This window comes from Rhopalosiphum maidis, chromosome 3, assembly GCF_003676215.2.
Source record: "Rhopalosiphum maidis isolate BTI-1 chromosome 3, ASM367621v3, whole genome shotgun sequence".
In the NCBI taxonomy this organism is placed as follows: Eukaryota; Metazoa; Arthropoda; class Insecta; order Hemiptera; family Aphididae; genus Rhopalosiphum; species Rhopalosiphum maidis.
Window position 1 is genome coordinate 18,103,354 of NC_040879.1, and position 21,552 is coordinate 18,124,905.

At 30.6% G+C, this 21,552-nt stretch overlaps 1 protein-coding gene across 1 annotated transcript in view; it reads right to left on the bottom strand.

Moving 5' to 3' along the window:
- Positions 1–7,179, bottom strand: part of LOC113556410 (sal-like protein 1) — a 77,651-nt gene extending 70,472 nt beyond the window's left edge. The window contains exon 1 of the mRNA XM_026961333.1: positions 6,257–7,179. Coding sequence (XP_026817134.1) covers positions 6,257–6,407 — 151 coding nt within the window. The 5' untranslated portion in view covers positions 6,408–7,179. The remainder of the gene's footprint in view (positions 1–6,256) is intronic.
- Between the last annotated feature and the right edge of the window lie 14,373 nt (positions 7,180–21,552).

The window sequence follows — 21,552 nt, forward strand, 5'->3', positions numbered from 1 at the left end:
CGTAAAATAAAACATGTGTATTACTCGTTAATCAATGTGTTTTTTATACATATACATAAAAGAAATTATATATGGATCTCTACCTATAAATAATATATCTATATCGACACACGCACACACGTATATATTATATATACATATGATAAATTATTGAGAAGTTACGTAGAAATAAAACGAATAAATATAGCAATGGGGAGCCAGTTTTTTTTTCATTTTCCATTTCAATTACACATAATTGGATTGGCCGATGGCATTGTGAGCATAAATACACAGAGTACCTATTTTATGTTATATACTTATAAAGGCATCCATAACTACTATTTGATAAATTAATTAATTGCATACCAAATACGTTTTAGAAATATCATGAATCATTTAGAAATTAAATTGAACGAAAACAAAGATCTAACTAAACGCTAATTTATGTGGTGAATCGTTGAAACACTCAGCATAAATTAATGCATCTACGACATACACGATTGACATTCATTCGTTATCCTCAGCAACGATAAAAAATATTATTTATTACTTGTTTAATGTGGACGAATACAAACATTTTAATAATTGTTTTCTATAAGACGGGTTATAGGTATATACTATAGTATACGCTTTAATGGTATAAGCCTTAAAACGTAATATTTAAGTAATATTTTTATTCTTCGTCAACAGCAGCAGCAGCACCTAATGAAATATTGAAATAACCGATTCGCAAGAGCCTATAACAAGCACGCGAAAGACGCGCAATAATTTATTTATTTTTCAACCCAGTATATAATTGTACATCACTGATCACTTCAATCACGTTGATGTTATATGCATACTATTTTATATTTTTACTATTACTACTAATAATACCGATTAGAAAACGCAGACATAGGAAAGTTTATTCATTTGTTTCGCGATAACTATACTATATACACGATTTTTTATGATCATTACGCATCAAAAGAGAACTGTAAATTAAAGGTGTGACAAACGATTGAAAAACGCGTAGTACCATTTGTATAAACGTAAGTACTACTATGTAAGTAGGTACTCAGGCTTTAAACGATTTTGTTAGGCGATTTGTCGATGGTTAGTTATTTTTAGCCCAATATATGCCCGTTAATCCAAAGGTAATCACAGACACTTAAAAAATGGAGTTTAATTAAAATGTAACACACGCCGTCGCCGTTTCCGCGATAGCCATGCCATCGTTTATATATACTATATTTATATATATATAAAATATATTTGTACAGCTATATCGCAGTGATAGGACGACGGTAGCAGAGAACGTATAAGTATATGTATGAATACGAAATTATTTCACGCGGCATTACGTTATAGGTATAAAATATTAATAATATCATTATCGTTAATTAATTACCGTTAACACAGTAGATACCGCCAAGGTAAAAGTTGGCGAAAGTGAGACTATAGCAATAAAATAAATGTAAAAATACGGTTATCAAAGGTTAGGAATTTTCTTCCGAATACATATCCGGCCGTTTATTCCTATAGGTATGTATGAAAATCATACTGTTTCATCGTCTTTGGTGATCTTTCCGAGGATTTAGGTAAAATACTGGCGCGGCCGCCGCGTCGCGTCGTGTATACATCGCGAGAAATGTAATCGATTTCCGACGTCGTAGACGAAATCCGTGCGTGACCGGTATACGTACAGACGCGTTTTTCTGTTGTCTCCGTTGTTAAACAAACCATAGGTACGCGCCGCGCGGTAGGCCAACCTGTCGGTCGGCAGACACTAGTATTAGTAGTAATAGTAATAATAGTAATAGTTGTAGTAAAATATAAAAAATATATTATATATACCGATATAAAATATACACAAGTATAATAATAATATTACACAAGTATAATAATAATATTACAGTGCCGCTGCCGAGTAGATATACTTATATGTTATAGGTATAATGTCTTTCGGCGGCGGTAGCAGCGCGTAATATTATTATTATTTTTTTTTTTTTTAAAGACCGTTTTTTCCTTCTTTTCCTTTTTCCGGTGTGCGCGCGTTTTAATTCCAATAAGCGTCCTAGAGCAGGAAAAAAAAACTCCCACGATTCTTTTATGAATGAAACGACAACGCGCGCTAGGAAACAACGCACTACGATCGATATATATATATGTATATTAAAATATATACATATATCTATACACATAACGATTTATACCCATAGTTATTATAATATAAAATGAATATTATCGGAAAAAAATTAAACGTCTTTCTCCCCACCACTACGTATTCCAAGAAAACAATGTGAGAATCGGTTTTCCATCGGTTTCACGACGCGCAATGCACACGCGCGTTACAAGTACACTTATATTATAGGTACCAACCTATTATAATAGTGCTGCTGCTGGTGGCGTCGACGTTTCATGAATGAAAATCGTCAAGTCATCATCACGCTAAACATTTATAGTTTGTACATATACAATATACCTATACATATATACGTGTGTAACAAACACACACGTATATATTTTTTTCGTTCTATTGTTGAGAACAGTCTTGGGCAAAAAAAAAATTTTGTCGTTTATTTTGTTTTACGGAAACACCGGAAACGTGGAAAATTATCCCGCTCAATAAAATACACTTGCGCACACACACGTTCAAAAACGAAATAACGCTATTTGCATCAATGCATTTCGATTTTTAAACACTTATTCTTGGTTCTTTCAATGAAATCGTGCCCATAAACTGTTAAAATAATACTTACACATCATACACACACACAAACATTAATACACACAACCATGTGAAAACAAAACACAATGTCGGTGGATCGAATTTTGCGTGTATTATTATATAAAACTGGTATTAAAATTTAAAAAATATCGCGGTGGGAATTCTTCTGTCGCTACTATTTATATGTACTATTGTTGTCTCCGGTCGTCGCCGAAATTGATTGATTTATGAATATTATTATAATTCCACAAATTCCCGGGTCTGCTCTTGGTGGACATGTAAATTTATGTCACAGTTGCCCCGTCCGTAACAATCGAATCGATTTTTTTCTCTTTATACACATACGCAATCATTATAATACTATTATACAATTTTATCAGTTCAGTCGGTTTGTTCAGCTGTGCGCATGTATAATATAATATAATAATAATATGTAAGAGGGTCTCGGGGCGTATTACAGGTATAGGTACATATATAATATAATAAAATACATATCAAATGCTTACACATTACATATTATATTATTATTATGACTATTATTATGTGGGTACATGGTACACTAAATCAGAAACACAATTGAGCAAAACAAAAACCGAGATAAATTGTAAGCCAATTCACTAAATAATATACATAGTACATTTGTAAATATTATACAGAGGCTGCGTATATATGAATGTGGCGCATTTCTGACGCCAAGCGTATAAGCTCTGTATTAAACAACGGATGAGATGTGAGTGCGGTAAGGTTAGTACCTAACAGAAACGAAGACGTGTTATAAATGTTCGAACGTATATGACGTGCAGCAGTAGCAATATATATGATATAACATATATAACACAAAGTCAGTGTATATATAGTTTGTAATAAAGACCGATAGCTATCCCTCTCCTGCTGCAGGTCCATCGTATATATATATATGTATGCGTGTGTGCGTGTATACGAATATACACATATAGTGACCGGTCGCGCGTTATCCATAAAAGTCCGCAAAAAAACGAGCCCGGTGGGAAAACTCGCCCCCCGTCATATATATATATATATATGCTCTACGGAGGAGACAGGCGGAGAGAGAAATAGAGAGAAAAAGAGCTAAGGATCCGCAGCAGTAGCAGCCCCGTAGACCATATACTAACTTCATGTGCCGGAACACAGTGAAATCAGAATAATATACACGAAATACGCACACATTGGCAAACCCGTACAGACTTCCTCGGGTGAGTGTGGGAGTGGGTGGTGTGAGCGCGCGTGCGGGCAGCGAACGGAATAAAGTCATCGTCGCTGCGACGGAAGTACTGCCTGCACCACACATGCCCTTGGGACGAATAACACAAATAGGACCTATACACACTATATGCTCTCTTATACGCGGGTGTAATAGCAGTAACAACAGGGCAGTAGTGGTAGTTTTCATGGATTTACTCAACGAGTCCGAGTCGTAATTTTCGTCCGTCCTATCCCCACCGCACTACACTTGCACGCAAACACACACACACACACACACACACATATATATATATATAAATATATTATAGATATAACACTGCAAGAACAGCGAATTTATATATATATATATGTATGTGTGTGTAAGTGTGTTATGTTATGTTATGTTATGTTATGTTATGTTATGAGATTTGTACGAGTATATGGCGTGTTGTGGACACCACGAATTTTATTATTATAACTCCAAACCTCGCTCCGGTTTATTATTATGTGTCATCGCGCTGGACGCATCAGAAAGAGTGTAAATAACACATAAAACAAAAACCGAAAACGGTTTTTCATATATACACACCCCGCCATTGTCATATAATAAAAATGCATATACTCGGGATGAGTGTGTGTAGCAATAGTGTCTTTTATATTCAAAACCATTTCCCGTGTACAATAATATTATATTGTGTGCGTATATTCCAAATTTTATTCAGTAGTATTAAATTATACTAATAATAAAATGTTATAGTAATTATTTATTTTTAAATTTCTGTTTATATACCAAAAAAATTAACTTCGTTTTAAACACCAAGTTTTGAACAATAAATTTCCACCGGAATTGCTTAATAAGTCTTTTAAAGAAAATAATAATTTTGTATTTAAAAGTGAGTTATTTTAACAACGGCATAACTTTTGGAATATTTTATTGTTTTCGAATTTAATGTAACTGAATTATAATGAATTAACGGGGCAGTATAATTGTACAAGGTGAAATATAATGTAAAACAAAAAACTTTCTAGCGTCGTTTTTGAGATACACAATTCATTAATATTATTTATATATATATAAGTTAAAATTAAGTTATTCTGTCAGATTGAAGTTCAAATTATCGGTGAATACTAAATGTGTAGAATTTATCATGAATTAATAAAGTTTTACAAGATAGCAAATTAATTAATTTATAAATTTGAAATAATTTTACCGGAGTGAATAACAATAGTCTATAGTTAAAAATGGTATAGTAATATTACCTGAACATAATAAATTATTATACCTAATAAGTATAATTATTAATTAATTTATAATAATTAGAATTTCATTGTATGAAAAAATATTGAAAAAATAATTTTTTATCTGTAAGCATTTATTATTTATTTATTTTAGTCTCATATTGATAAAAATATGCAACATTGTTTGAAAATTTAATTTTTTAAATATTAACTAAAAATATCAGAGTTAGATGTCTTAAAAGTACGGATAATTGAAATTTTACATTTATCTAAAATATTTCATTCAAACGATATCAAATTCTATACGATGTAGATAAACCTTAGCAATACAAAGCCAATATTACCAACGGCAATTTAATTGTATTGCCAGCAACTATTGTAAACACCAGTTTTGATTAAAAGATTAAAATAATACACAGTAATAAAAATGTTTGAGGAGATAGTACGTTTTATTATTTTGTCAAGTTTTACAAGAAAGTTATAGTAGAGTCAATTTTGTTTTGTCTCATACTCGTACAATAAAATTAAATATTATCAATGATGATTAGTTCGATTGTGCGATATCATAAATATACTGTAACATCCGAATTTTTATACGGTATCATATAAATATATAATACTATTAAGTTTTTATAACAGAAAAATAAAAAAACCAATGTATAACCACCATCAATCTGTGACATTCAATGAGAGTTCCAAAACGACCAAAATAATACTAGAGATATCAAGTTATAATAACATAATAGCAATATCTAGGTACTTTTACGATCGTAATCATATCGCGCTGTTTGTCGATATTTCCTACAGTTTTTTCTAAAAATACATTTTATAGATCGTCGAATTATCGCGGCGACGACGATTACGAGGAGACTTATTTACTGTATATAGATAATTACTACCTGAAATAATCATAAAAGTGATCGACGCGTACCAAAGTTTGGCGTGCGTGCTGGACAAGAAAAACCTGTACGTGGTGGTGTGTGTGCGTGTGCCCCTAACGATTGCCTTTACGCACCGCGTTAACAGTGGAGTAGCCCCCCTCAAAGGCGACTTAAACACAATCTTACAATATTGGACATATCATTCTGATTAACGAGTAAATAAATTATATTTCTAAGTACATACCGTCATCAAATCGACGCGTGGACGTGGAGACGTGGTGCCCGTTGACAACGACAGCCGCACCCGGTTCTCCAAGAGAGACACCGCTGATGCACTCTTCCTCTGATCCATCCTCGAGGACCTTGACCGGTCTGGATTGCTTTCGGCGGGACATGCGGACGACGGTGATGGAGCTCTTCTGCGGATACGACAATGAGCGACGCGATGACGGTCGGCGCGAATTTACGTTAATCGTGTGTATTGCGATTATGACGGTTATTGATAATTACGCGGAAATACGTGTCTTCTGTTTCGGTGGCGGTGGTGCTACTGCTACTTAGCTTCGTGAAACGCGGACTTTGTAAAACCGAAAACGATGGAGAAAAAGGCAAAAAGCAAAAATTCTGTTGTTATTTTTCGCGAACACTACGAACCGAATGCGGCGGCATCATCGGACTCGTCGCCGCCGCGGAAACCCATCTCGTCGGGGTAGGGCTGCACCTACACCGCCGGGTGCCGGTCAACTCTCGTCGATATTGCTAGTGGTGCCGTTATAGTTCGTACGCGGAAACGAAAAATTATTATAACGATAAAAAACACTATGAAATATTAATTAAATGTCAATGGCTTGAAAAAAAAAAAATGTAATACGCGTAAACACGTTAAAATCACCTGATACTTGAACGACAAACGACGAAATCACAATATATCTGCGGTGGTCCGTTGTAGCAAAACGATAATGATGAAAATTATAATAATAAAATTAATTACAACAATAATAATAATTAAAAGTAATGTACGTAATAATTAAAAAAAAAAAAAATATAAATAATAATGTACCACTGTTATATCACGTTGTTTAAAAATAAAAACGAAATTGCACGCGCGCGCGAGACGAACACTACGACTCGTTCGGCAGCGGAGTGGCGAGTGAAACGACGATACGGTTTGCCGGGACGCCCGTGTACGCGGCGCGTCGTCGTTGTGGTGTGTGTGCGTTCACGACTCGGGCCGCCGCCGCCGCCAACGTCGGGCGCGAGAGAACGTGTGCTGCGCGTGCGCTGGACAACACGGTGGGGATGACGCACGGACGAGCTGTAGGGCGGACGGCGCGTGGTGGAGACGGGTGCAAGGCGAGAGAGAGATGGATCGCGGCCGACCGACCGGTAAGCACGCCCGAACGAGACTGACGGACGGGGGACGGCGCGGCGGCCGTGGCGGTGGCGGTGGTGACGCGCGCGCCTTTTCCTCGCCGCCACGGTGTCGGCCGAGCTCTCCGTGGCGGTGGAGGGCCAGGTTAGTGGGGGTCGTGGCCGGCCGGTGGGCGTGCTCGTCGTCCCGTCCAATGGATGACGAACCCCGCCGCCGCCGCAGCCGCCGCCGACGACGACGCGGCGACGGTGGCCGCCGTGGCGACGGTACCGCCACCGCGCCGCCGCGGAAAATGAAAGAAAATATTAATTTCCGGACGCCGCTGCCACCTCTATGATTATAAAGATCGTCGTCGATTTTATACTCGCGCGCGCTGCTCCCGCGACGAATTAATATAATTGCCATTCGAATATACATCTACAGTACAGTAATTAAATAATATTATTATTGTCAGACTATATATGTATATATACCTGCTATTTCCGTTGCTCCCTCAGAAGATGTGTAATGCATAATATTATATCTACGTAGGTACATAACGCATACAATTTTTTTTATTTTCATTGTTGTAGTGCGCGTGTACATTATACACTGTGCAACGGTCTAAAAAAAGTAAATAGTTTTGTCATTTCGATTAACCAAGCTTAGTACAGTATAGGTACATTAGGCTTTGCATTTTGATTGATTGTAATATATATACCTTCTCGATTTGCAACAACGTATTTAATTCCACCGCATCATTATAGGTATTTAAAAATTAAACCATTGAGATGAACATATGTATTTATTATACGCGATAACTGCTATCATAAATCAAATTCCCAAATTTGTATTAAACACCTCCAATATATAATATAGATCCATGTATACATACGAAACATTACCTACAAGCCTATAATAAAACCGTGTTTTTGAAACTTTATGTAACCATATCACACATAAATATGGTTAAATCACTCGAAAATCGAAAAACTGTATAAGTACGTTCATTGCAATGAAAAATCTATAAGTACATATATTCTATCGCTATATACTTACGCTGACCCTAGTTCTTTATAATATTTTGTTATATATTGTAACTTATTCTAAGTGCCTATATATAATATGTATAAATATAGTATATAATATATATAGATATAATTCCGTAGTATTTTCAAGTGTTACCGCGTGTGTGTTTATTTATTAGTATTAAATATATATTACAGCGACAATTTTATATAGGTATACAATATATATATTCATTCAATTGAATAACGGAAAGTATACGAATTTATTTAGGTAAGTACAACATTAATTTACAGTCTGAAAAAAATTAATGTAAAGCAATTATAGTCGAAATTTCTGTTTTTGACGTACCTATTATATATACATCAGTGATGCGGTTCGACGCGATATGTGTATTGGTCACTAATCAATATTAAACAATATTATTTTTGACGCGGGAAGTGCATATGTTTTATGTAAAATTAACACGACGCAATGATGATTATTATTGTTCACTATTATATATTTATATTATCATTCCTTGTTTAACTACCATTACAGTTTAATTGTTGTATATACTATATTATATATTTTACACGTGAATTATTATAAATTTATACAGATCTGAATTCATCAATTTATTTTCACTATAGACGTATCTATATTCTATACAATATAATATAATATATTATATTATAATTTATAATTTACAGTTCAGAAGTCTATGTATTACTTCCTCCCCCCCTTAAACAGTCATACCAAATGTGTTTTGTTCATATTATTCAATATTGATTTTTTTTTTACAATAAATATTAAGATTTATGCTATTATTTATTATATTATATATTTCATAATATCGTAGTTTTTAGTTATTTTTGATTTTTTCCCTAGGCTAGTATACTCAAGTAATTGTAATAGTCTACTGATTAAAGTTAATACATATATAACTATTATAATCACTCTGTTAAAAATTTTTAAAATGTATGTATAATATGTAAGGCTATATGCTCTCCGCAAGCATACAATCAATAGTCATGTACATATTACTATCTATGAATTTATATCTATAAATTACAAATAATTAGTAATTACACTATATATATGGTGAGTACGGTGTCGGGTATATTACGATACCTATAAGTATTTATATATTATAGGTATATATAACCTATATTTAGGAAAAGTATACAATATTGCGTACTATTTGGTTATACTATTTAGTTAAAAAACTATTATATTTATTAAATTAATTTAATTTTAATTTATCTGTAGATAAATGCAGATGTACTTATATTTTATATAGAAGAACATTCTATAATAGGCGCGTACAATTATTATTATATATAAAATAATTATTTTGCAAATTGTTATACACGTATATATTTAACACTATGATAGGAATGCTGTTTGTAATATAGATAGTAAATGTACATTAATACATAAATTATAACCGAATAAGCATTCTAACAATATTGGCGGGGTCACGGAATTTGTATTTCCACTATAGTCTGCAACAATCTTCATTTGAAAAGTCATAACACTACAACACAACGCCACATATATACATTTAATAGTAGGCAGTTGAGTGAGTATATATGGAAAAACAAAAGGTAAGTACCATGTATATATAATTATAAAAAGGGCCTGTATAAATAACGCAAATTCCAATATTCTGGTCATATAATATATACACAATATACATAGTATATAATAGTGATTATACGGCTTATTATTATGTTTATAAATTTAATAATACCTGCACAATATGCAAGTACTCGAGTCTTGAGTATTACATTTTAACTATATATATGTAGGTATGATGATAATATAATATATATATTATATTATATACAAAATTATTTAATGATATAAATGCAAGTACATAATATGGACGAGTATATATTATTATAATATAGATTTGTATGTGCATTAAATTATGTGCATAATAAACTGCGACACGCATATACCAATATATATCTATAAGTTAACCCGCATGCATATATATATATATATATATATGTTGTACATATTAAATATTAGGTATTCGATTTTTAAATCTATATTTACCTATATACTTTCGCACGATTACTGTCAAGATACTCTACACCGCACGACTTAAGTAAATATATGTTTATATACCTGCAGTGTAGTGTATATACTTATTTAATTGGTTTCTATCGTCGTGAAAAATAAAAAGTACTATATTTTAGTTTAATTTAAAGTAAAAAAACTTAATTTGTTTTAGTATGACAATAATAATAAAATAACAAAAATTTGTTTGAATAATTGAATATGATGCGCACATCTTTTTTCCTCCCAAAAAAAGGAGACTAAAATAATTATTAATTCAAAATGACAATTCAACAGACATTAAGAATTAAAAACGGGTGAAATAATTTATAATGCACCTATACCTACTTACTTAGCAGTTAGATATTAATGGCATCTGTTTTAAGGTAATATTACGTATAATTTAAAATCATGTTTATAGTTACTTAAATATTATTCTATTGTCTGATATCTATTATATATAACTATATAGTTGTATAATGGGTATACATGTACAATAAGATGATCCACCCTGTTTGTCCCGTCGATGACAGTTCATTTGTTCATTATATCTAAATTTCAAATTTGAAAAAAATATATTGCACATGTGTACAACATGTTATAAAAAGCCATAGTTATTAAGTTTTGCGGTTTAATTTACCAAGTTTTAAGAATAAAAAGAATAAAATAATTTTATTCGTGTTATTTAAATATCTAATAGGTACAGCTAATTTGTAGAATTATTTATTGATGTAAATCTGTTAAAAGTCAAACTTTTAATTTCCATTAATAGTGCAAATAGTTCTGTAACTTTAAAAGTTATAAAGGAAGGGGTGGGATAAAGCACGTGTTTATAGACGACGTGTGGTTATTAGGTATATATATATATATATGTATATATATTATAGGTATACATTTGAGAACAAACGCATTAAACACCTTGTATAGTTTTTTATTTGTTCACAATAGTTGAGCACCAGTACATTGAACATTTTGTAATTTAAAGACTTGTATTATTTGTACATTATCTTTAATGGTTTTTACTCACATTTCATGGTGAACACAAGTTTAATTTTTTTTCACGTTACATTCGCGTGACGTGGCATAGTAAAAACACAAAATCATCATTTTTGGTGTCAAATTATATAGCATTTTAAAACTAATAATAATATGCATACATAAGTAATACTATTCATACGAAAAGCACTACATTATAAAGAATATCTCGATTTTATATAGTTAAATTTTTAATTATAACAAAAAAGTATACATAGGTATATATATATTCTTAAGCTCTGTAAAACAAATTCGTTTAGGTATTGTTATACATATAGTATATGGCTGTAGGTTGTACACATATTTTTCAGTTTTCTTTTGGGAAATACTATTAAATGGGGTGAACATGCGTCTCGTTTTGTCAGTTTATCCATCGACAATATAACAGCTGTAGGGATGGGATGTGGTGAATATTCAACACGTATATACGACTATAATATTATATCATCACGTTAACGGTTAACATAACTGAACATTATTATTTTAATGAATTGATAAATAAACATATATGTTTTGTATTATTATATATAAAAAGCTTATAATACATATAATATAATATCATATATACGAAATTAATATCGCTCGTAAATTTAGGATCACATACATACCTAACCTGGGTGAGAGAGAAGAGAGAGAGAGAGAAAATTGTGCAACTATAGGTGCATTCGATAACTTTATGATTTATCGTCTTCACTCCAGCACAAAAACTCTTAATAAGTGAATCGGATCAAGTATAACTATAATCCTGTTTAGGTTATAGATTTACAAAATAAGATATTGACATAGTACCTATTGCCGTTAGATGTACTTACATGCATATAATATTATGTACTAATATTGTTATTTTTTTTTTTAAAGATTCGATTATACATTAATAATTTCTATTATTATAATAATATATTTTTATTTTTATTTTTTTTAATTAATGACGGCGGTTATATGCAATTTTACCATCGTCAGCATTATCAACGGATGAAATCGTATGAGAATGGCTTTATATAGTTACAAATTGAAATATTTTGTACAATTGCTTTTTATTCCACACGCTATACAATGCGATACATAATGCGCATGCGTTATTGTTTTATTATCACAGGCGTGATCGCAAATACGAGAACAGCATATTATACACGTATTATATTGTAACTGCAATTATTTTATATAGTGAGTATAATATACAATTATTTTTGTTGTACATAAATCGAATAGATCTGCACAACGCACACGAGAATTGAAAATTATATATTATTTAATTTAAGTTGGAAAAATAAATACTACGATTATATAAATTATTTATACCTATAAAAGTATAAATATACTCGTATATATATAATATATTAGATACAGGGTTTTAATGCGTTTGCTATTATTATTTTTGTTTTAATCCCCTGTGCCTTCCCACCATTTTAAAACGCACGCGACGGGTTTGAATAAATTTGAATTAGAATTACTTATGTATTTCGTAGTTGAATTTGAGAATTCGAAACTATATGCACATATATATACCTATATAAATTGTGGCGATCTACATCGACTGGCGACTACCTGCGCCATAATATATATGTATATTGTATATATGGGTATTATATAATGCATCGTATAGGCAGTACAAGTATCTATCAGCATTCATATAATGTATATATAAAACGGTATACTTTTGTGAATAATATGCGTAATCTAGAACTTGTTTTAATCTATTATATATTTAAATTCAATAAAATTTGTTTTACAAATTGTTTCGTTTAAAAAGTTTGTTCGAATAGTATATATAATAGTGTAAAACGAGTTTTTTTCAATTCTGTCCTTAAAGTTAAATATTATTCAGTTATAGTCACCCTATTCCTACCTATTGCATTAACTACAATTTAAACTTTTTACGAAGGTACCTATATTGACATATTGTTCACACTGCACATAATACGCTATAAATTATATATATATATATATATATATATATAATGTATTTATGTATGATCAATACAATTTTACATTTTAAACTTAAATATTATGGCGTATATTATATCTGTACAACTCAAATATCATTCGAATAATATTATATAATCTGAACTGTCAATACAATATATTATATGTGGAGAAAAAAAATAATATTTCTATGTAGGTACTATATATCATTGTCCATTATAAGTAATAAATCATAATAATTACCGTATATATAGGTACACGATACACACATGTATCAATGTATGTATCCGCTTTAAGTGATATATATCACGTACCTATATATTATATTTTATTGTATGACAGTAAACCTCTATATATGGTTCTATATGTGAAACAACGATATATTTTTCGATCATGACAACATTAACGAAGTTCAATTAGAGTTATATGTTAAATAATTTAAAATTTAAATTCAATTAAATAAAAAAATCGTTTACTTTTTAACAGCTGCTGTTTCCTCACATTTAATAATATTCAAAGCACATAATAATTATATTATCTAGAAACGTTTTAATAACAAAATAATACTAAACAAGTATACTCTATACTATAAAAATATAATATAATTATACATATAAATCAATATATTAAGTATATCAACGTGCACGTACACTTTAATTATGTATAGGTATAAATTATGTTAAGAGACTAATGATATAATTAATCGTCCGATTATTGAAATCGCAAATACGAGTAAGTATATATATATTATAGCAGCATATTATATGGTTATACCTATCTCACTTTCACACTCACCTCTATATATATATATATATAAATACATACTATTCTATAACAACCTATATCACGGTGTTCACGGTCGAAATGTTTTATAAATTTTTTAATTTATACGATTAAAACATATAGGTAGGCATCAGGCGCATATATAATAGTAATAATAATAATAATAAGGTACGCCACGCGTGTATTATAATATTGTATAATGAATAATTTAAATATAACTTAATTTCAGTATAGTCAAATAAATAAGGTAAGTAATGCACAAATAATGAACTGCGCCGAACACATTCAAATATTTAAAGATGTATAAAAATTCTGATTAAATTATATATCTGTACAGATGAAATATAGAAAAAACATAAAATAAACGAAACAAAACAAAACGGTAAGAAAAAGAAAAGAACAAAGAAATATAAAATGCAGCATATCAAAGTCATAGCTCCCATAATTTATTCAATTCACATGACACGGTTTAAAGGAGAATTGTAACAACTATTATACATAGCCAAGTTGGCGGAATAATATAAAGTATTACACGGTATTACAACTGCTATATTTTTTTTTTACTACGTTTGTATATGACGGTATATTATGTTTATTATTACAAATATCATCCGCGGTGTGCAGTAATCAGGAAAATTGGTCGATGCCGAGAAACGTTTTTAACACCACAGGGTCCGACCAATGTCGGTTTTGAGGGTATAGATAATATTGGCGATGGTGAACAACTTCCCGACGATGGGCAAGATTAATTCCGTTTAATATTTAAATAATGAAAAATAATAATTTATGGCTATCATATTAACAGCAAGTAAATATTATAAGAGTTTTGAAAGATGGTGACAAGATTAAAACATAAACACGCTTAGACGGTAATGTTTGACAACAGGATAATATGAAAACAAGTGTTTCGAATATTTTTTTTTGTCATGTCTTGTTTGCAGAAGTTTTGTCAAAATCGCTACTGAGTCCGACAATATTGCGCGCGAATCAATCGTGACGATTTCTGCAGTAGCTTTATATGGTAATATAAATAGTTTGACTCGTGACTGCAGTTATTAGTAGGTACCTGAAACACGACGAAAATAATAATTAACAACAAGCCATCATGTCATATTCAAAATCCAAAATAATAATATTGTATTGATCGTCTATGTGCATAGGATATATTGTAGTATACATTTATACATTATGTTCTGCGCAGGACGTGTCGTTTTTATAATTTTTTAACAATCCGTTATGCATTCTTTCGTGACGTTCGCACTTTAGTGCAATTGTGCTGACTGAAATTTAATACAACGGTATACAGGAACACCCTCGATTTCGCATGGCAGCACGATATATATAGATAGAAATAAGCGTGCCGCTCATAATATATATATTTTATGTTGGAAACGGATGTCAGTGCACTATATTTGCGTTCTTTCTCTGACCCACATAGACAAAACAGATTAACGAAAAATCATTTTTAAGTAATCTTAGATTAAAATGACTTATTTTAAAAATCATAGAGAATAATATTATTAAGAATTTGAGTTTTGTATTTTTATTTATTATTTGGGTTGGTATTCGACTACAAAAATACAAACATATTATTATGTTGTAAATTTTAATGGATATTAGTACCTCTATATTCACTATGTATCTCATTCATTGATAAAATATATTTGATAATAATGTTCTCTTAAAAGTCATAGCAAAATTATTTCGTGTAAATGTGTTTTGTCTATATGATGCACGTGAGTCAGACTGTCGGAGAAAAGAGATAACATAAAATAGTGCACTAACGTCCTCCTTTATCGAATAACAGTTATGGCCGAGTTGAGAAGTAATTGTATTTTATCGTTATAATTTATAGTACCTATAGTTGATACCTATTTGTATTAAAAAAAATATTATTAAAATATTGTATATGTGGATAGATATGATAATTATTAGAACGATTAGATTGTGATGAACATCACGCGATAAATGGTAATTACTCATCGGAACATTTTCGACCGTCCGGAAGATAACATTTTTCACGGCTAAGAGAATATAATTATTGCGATATAATAATATGGTTTAATGTATGATTCAACTTTTTTATTTTTAAATATACATTTCGTATCGGAGTATCGGGGGAAATGTGTTTCTCCCTTTATGTCAACATCGTCAATCGATACAGCCGTATTTCGGTACAGTAGTGATGACTGATGACTGATGACAAACAAAAATAAAACTGTTTTAGTTTTAATATTATTTATTATATATATTATTTCTCGTGGCCAGCATAGAAAGTGGGTGACAGACGACAGTTTGACATGTACCTATTACAGCACGACGATATTAAAATGTTGAAAATCGACGTCTCGGTGGATTCACGGGAGTCTCGTTTATATAGCCATAATCGATTTTCGAAATATTTTTTCATATAAGTGAAATCCAAAATCTCCTTAAATATTGTTTTCTTTGAAACGTTCTAAACGTCGGACGAAATTGTAAGCACTTATTACCAATAGTTTTAAATGATGTTTATTTTGCGTTGGTGTTACTTTTTCGATTGTACATAAAACCGTTTTCAAGAATAAAACGTCAATAACGTCTTTACATTCATCGACTTTCAATAGAAAAAATATGTTCCGGCCAATCCTCTATGTAAACTTTTCGATAAATACACTGTTGTATTATGTCGAACCACGCATACGGAGTCATACAGAGTATAGGAATAGGTAGCTAAATGATTGTCTGGCATTTATGTCGCTTTAATAAATAATTGATGGGATGTGCTGCAGAGGCATATTAACGGAACTCATCGAAACACGTCGTCGTTCGTGTATATTTTTCAAAGAATTCTATTCATCTTAACTGTAGGTATTATACATGATAGGTGTGTGGCGAATAAACGGTTTTTATATTTCACTTTAATATAAATGTAATTTTAATGGTTTTTATTTCACTCTTTCTGCGCATTTAGCATAATATAATACAAATTACAAAGAATGTCGAAGCGTTCGGCTTCCGGGAGACATGTATTTATTAGATATATTATACGCTCGTTTCAAAACCTATTATTATTGTTATACTATTGAGTATACTATATAAAGAAAAACGCTTTAAAATTAGCAGCTTAAAATCAAATAACACGACCATATAGATAATAATAACAACATATAATACTGCGCAGTTTGTCTGCACGGTCGACAACACAATACGCGCCGCACTGCATGGCGTATGCTATTATATTATTCGCTCTGCAGTAATTCACACGACCGTTCTTAATACACAGTAAGTAAGTATATTATATCGGAGGACGTCCGTAGTCTATATGCCGTGGAATATAATGATGATAATACGTATATATAACGACGAGGACGAATTGACTCGTCCGAACAGTAACCATAAGACGTATATGATATACTACATATATTATATTATATTCTCCGGTCTTCGTTCTCGTCCTTGGGGTCCGCTCGCATTGTGTCCGAATTCGAAAACCACGAGGACGCACGCACTACAATAATAATATGACTTTACTGTGTCAACTGTCGCGGCGGCGGCGGTGAGTGGGATATATTTTGATACATAGGTACGACGCGAATAATACGCACCGGAAGATAGGCCTTTATAATACAATATAATATACTGCAGAGGTGGCAGAACACAGTAACATATTATAATGTGGGTAGAATAATATTATTGAGATGCCTCTATTTAACGTCTCAGGTCCCGTCTACATTATACACGGTTTATGTGCCTACTACCTGAGGGCTGAGACACGACTTGCACATTCGGCTAAGCATTTTTACAATACGTACAGTTTTTACGCGTGAATTTTTAAAGGTATACCAACTGTATAATACGGTCCGACTGACGATGTTTATTATTTCTTTTTCTTCACTCGTGTACAGTATCATGTACAGTTGTATTTTGTACATATAGTTATATGGTTTGTAACTCGACATGTGTACAAAAATAATCTTGAATGGTATTTATTTTTTATTTTGTCTCGTATGCACGTATATTTTAAACGGGAACAAACTTCAAAAAATGCAACGTTATATTCTATAATTTTAATAGATAATTTTGCACAACAAAAAAAAAATTGAAATTACTTAGGTACGATTTTTACCCACTTTATTATTTACACAATAATAAATAATCATTAAATGTATAGGGGATGAATTCTAACAGAATGATTCAAATTATAAACGGTAGTCAGGGTACTACTGTATACATGAATAATGTGTGTGGATGAATTTTATCTATTTTAAAATTAAATTTCTTTAAATTTTTATTTTTTTTTTAAACGAAATATGCGTCAACAAGTTTTTGAATATTATGTTGCTTTCCAAGAAATATCCGAGCTCTAGACTTATTTAAATATCACTATATTATATAGGTACATATTATATCTACAAATGATGGAAGCGTTGGTTGGCACAGCATAATATTCTCTTTTCGAAAAAAACTAATAAAATTAGGTACATTTACGGGAATTATAAACGAATATATTATTATATTCATTTCCGCGTGGAACATAATAATATGTTATATTGTGTCTACGTTATATATGTTAACATGTACATATATCATACTCTCGACTTTTCACTTTGCGTTTTCGTGTAACTGTACATATTATGTGTGTTATATACGCACCTACTCCACACTCGCGCGCGCATAAGTGTATTATTATATTTACACGATATACCTTTTCCGAAAATATTTGTATGTTTCATAATGCGTACACGTCGTCTTACTCTCATACATTGACGGATAATCTCGGGGGAACGAAAAACTGTTACGATGTGCATATTATAATATATACGACACACGTTACATAATATGTGTACCGACTGCGTTGCTGACGAATCAATAATATTATTATTATTATCATCATCCGTTTTGCCTTCGTGCCATCAAACGTCGGGGTGTATAGGTTAGGTAGTTAGCACAGAGGCGCCATTTGGGGGGGGGGGGGCGCAGGGTATACTTTGGCTCTCCTATTTATTTCCGAGTCTTATTGGCCTGGATTAAAATTTACATTGCGCCGACGGCGCACGGCGATGGCCTATATGGCCCTGTGAGTAAAAATTAAAATATATTATTAATTATTATGAACAGGTACTATGTAATGCGTAGGTATAAAATATAAATATATAGTGTAATATTATTATGTATGTATCTACAGGTAATAAATAATAATGCATAATATTTATTAATTTTAAGTTCTTGTTAGATAATAGCATGAACTATACGTCTATGATCATTGATCGAAGCTATTTTCAACTTTCCAGATAATGCTTTTTTCGTTAGTAGGTATAAATGCGGTATAATAAAATATATTATAAATATATAATAGGTATAGCGTATGTGGATATTCCATTATACAATTATGCTTGTAATTCAGAATAATTCTATATTTCTAACATTTCCATGATGTTGTTACAGACTACCTACGGTTACACTTAGTATAATATTATATCTTCAATGGGTGACAAACGATTACCAAAGTGATTTAATGGTCATAGTGATAGAAAAAGAAGATGCTAACTAAATATATTTAGACGAAGCATGTAGTAGATAGATTTTCTTATAGAAAATCTATAAGGTATAAGGTAGAATATGCATTTTGTATGGAATATTGTATTATTATTTATTATAATATGTTAATAAATAAATATAATTTATTAATTTTATTTGGAATAAATTGCATTGATTAAATGTAAGTACCTATATTAAATATTTTTAGATCTATACCAAAAGGCAAATAATTTATTAATGAATAACTTGAATTCATTAAAATATACCCTTCAAGAGTTTAACCCCATACAAGCGACTTACACACAAACCATAACTGTATTGACTGTATCTACTATTTTGTAAAAAGTAGCATGACGAAAAAAAATTGTCCTACTTAAATTTTGGCACTCCTATTATAAAATTCGAACGGCACCACTGAGTTAGTAATTGTTTATCATAATATTATAATATGAGTATACTTATACAATACCTATATTTGCTTATATTATGTATTTACATAAAATAAGATACCTATACCTATATATATGCTAAAATAATATAATTTACAGTGATGATGACCATGTGTATTGTGACTGCAGGTGGACACATTATTATGTCGTCATGATAAATAATAATATTGCATTTAATATGTATCTATACATATATTATAGATTACTATAGGTTAGGAGTATACGAAAAAAAAAACACGAAAATAAAAAACTAAATTTGTATATTTTACAAGACATTATAGTTATAATTTAAATATAAATTAAATAAATAAAAAAAATTATTATTCAAATCAATAATAATCGTTTTTAAATTATATTTAGGAATCTAAAGTTAAATTTAAATATTTGAAAAATGTTCTTGTATTTAACTAACATCTTTTTTTATTTATATTTTTACATAAATATTTTATAAACAGGATAATTTAATGCACCAAAAACTATAAAACATGCAAACACTCAAAAATAGAAAACATGGCAAACTTTTTTAAAATAATAGACATAGCAAAACAAACATAATAATATAAAATTCACATTTTATTTATGATCTTAATAGTACCAATATAAATTCATTATAAAATATAAAAAAATGTACTAAAAATTAATTTAATGAAAATATTAATAATATATATTTAAAATTAATAGAATTTTTAATTTTATATTAAAATTATATAAAATGAAGGTATTTCTATTTCGTTATTTTTCCCCAATTATGTAATAAGAACATTTAATTTTATTTTTATGCATAAATAGACACTAACGCCTAAAATATGTAAAAATATACAAAATTAATGTTTGAGTTTACACAGAATGGAAATATATTCAGTCAAATTTGTATTTTACTAATTTTAAACGACGAATCGAGTTTATTGACATGTTGTGATTTATCGTTAAATTATTCACAGCTCTGATAATAATTTTATCACGAAAGCATAAAATAGAGGTATGACGCAACAACGACTAGTAAGATACAAATTTATTTTATAATATAACTATCATCGATCGATGATAATTCTGCCTCCAAAAGACGAATGAAATACTCGCAGTTTGCCTTCACGCGTTACACGTTCAGCTTTTGTTATAATTAGTTGTCCGCATTAACGTTTTAAAACTCCTCAAATTTCGAGCAGTCGAATTATATAGGTAATAATTAATTTCACTTCTCATTGTATTTAATATACTCTTCCGGTTATTACTAAGAACCGTCCGAGTGATTTTTTTTTATTTTGTTCACGCGGGTCATCTTATTTGTATCCGTAAAAACTCGCAACACTTTTACTACTTATTTAAACATAATATAGATATACCTACCAAGGTAAAACCTTTCACCGTTTATTGTTTTCGCTCTCTTTATTGTTAAAATTACTT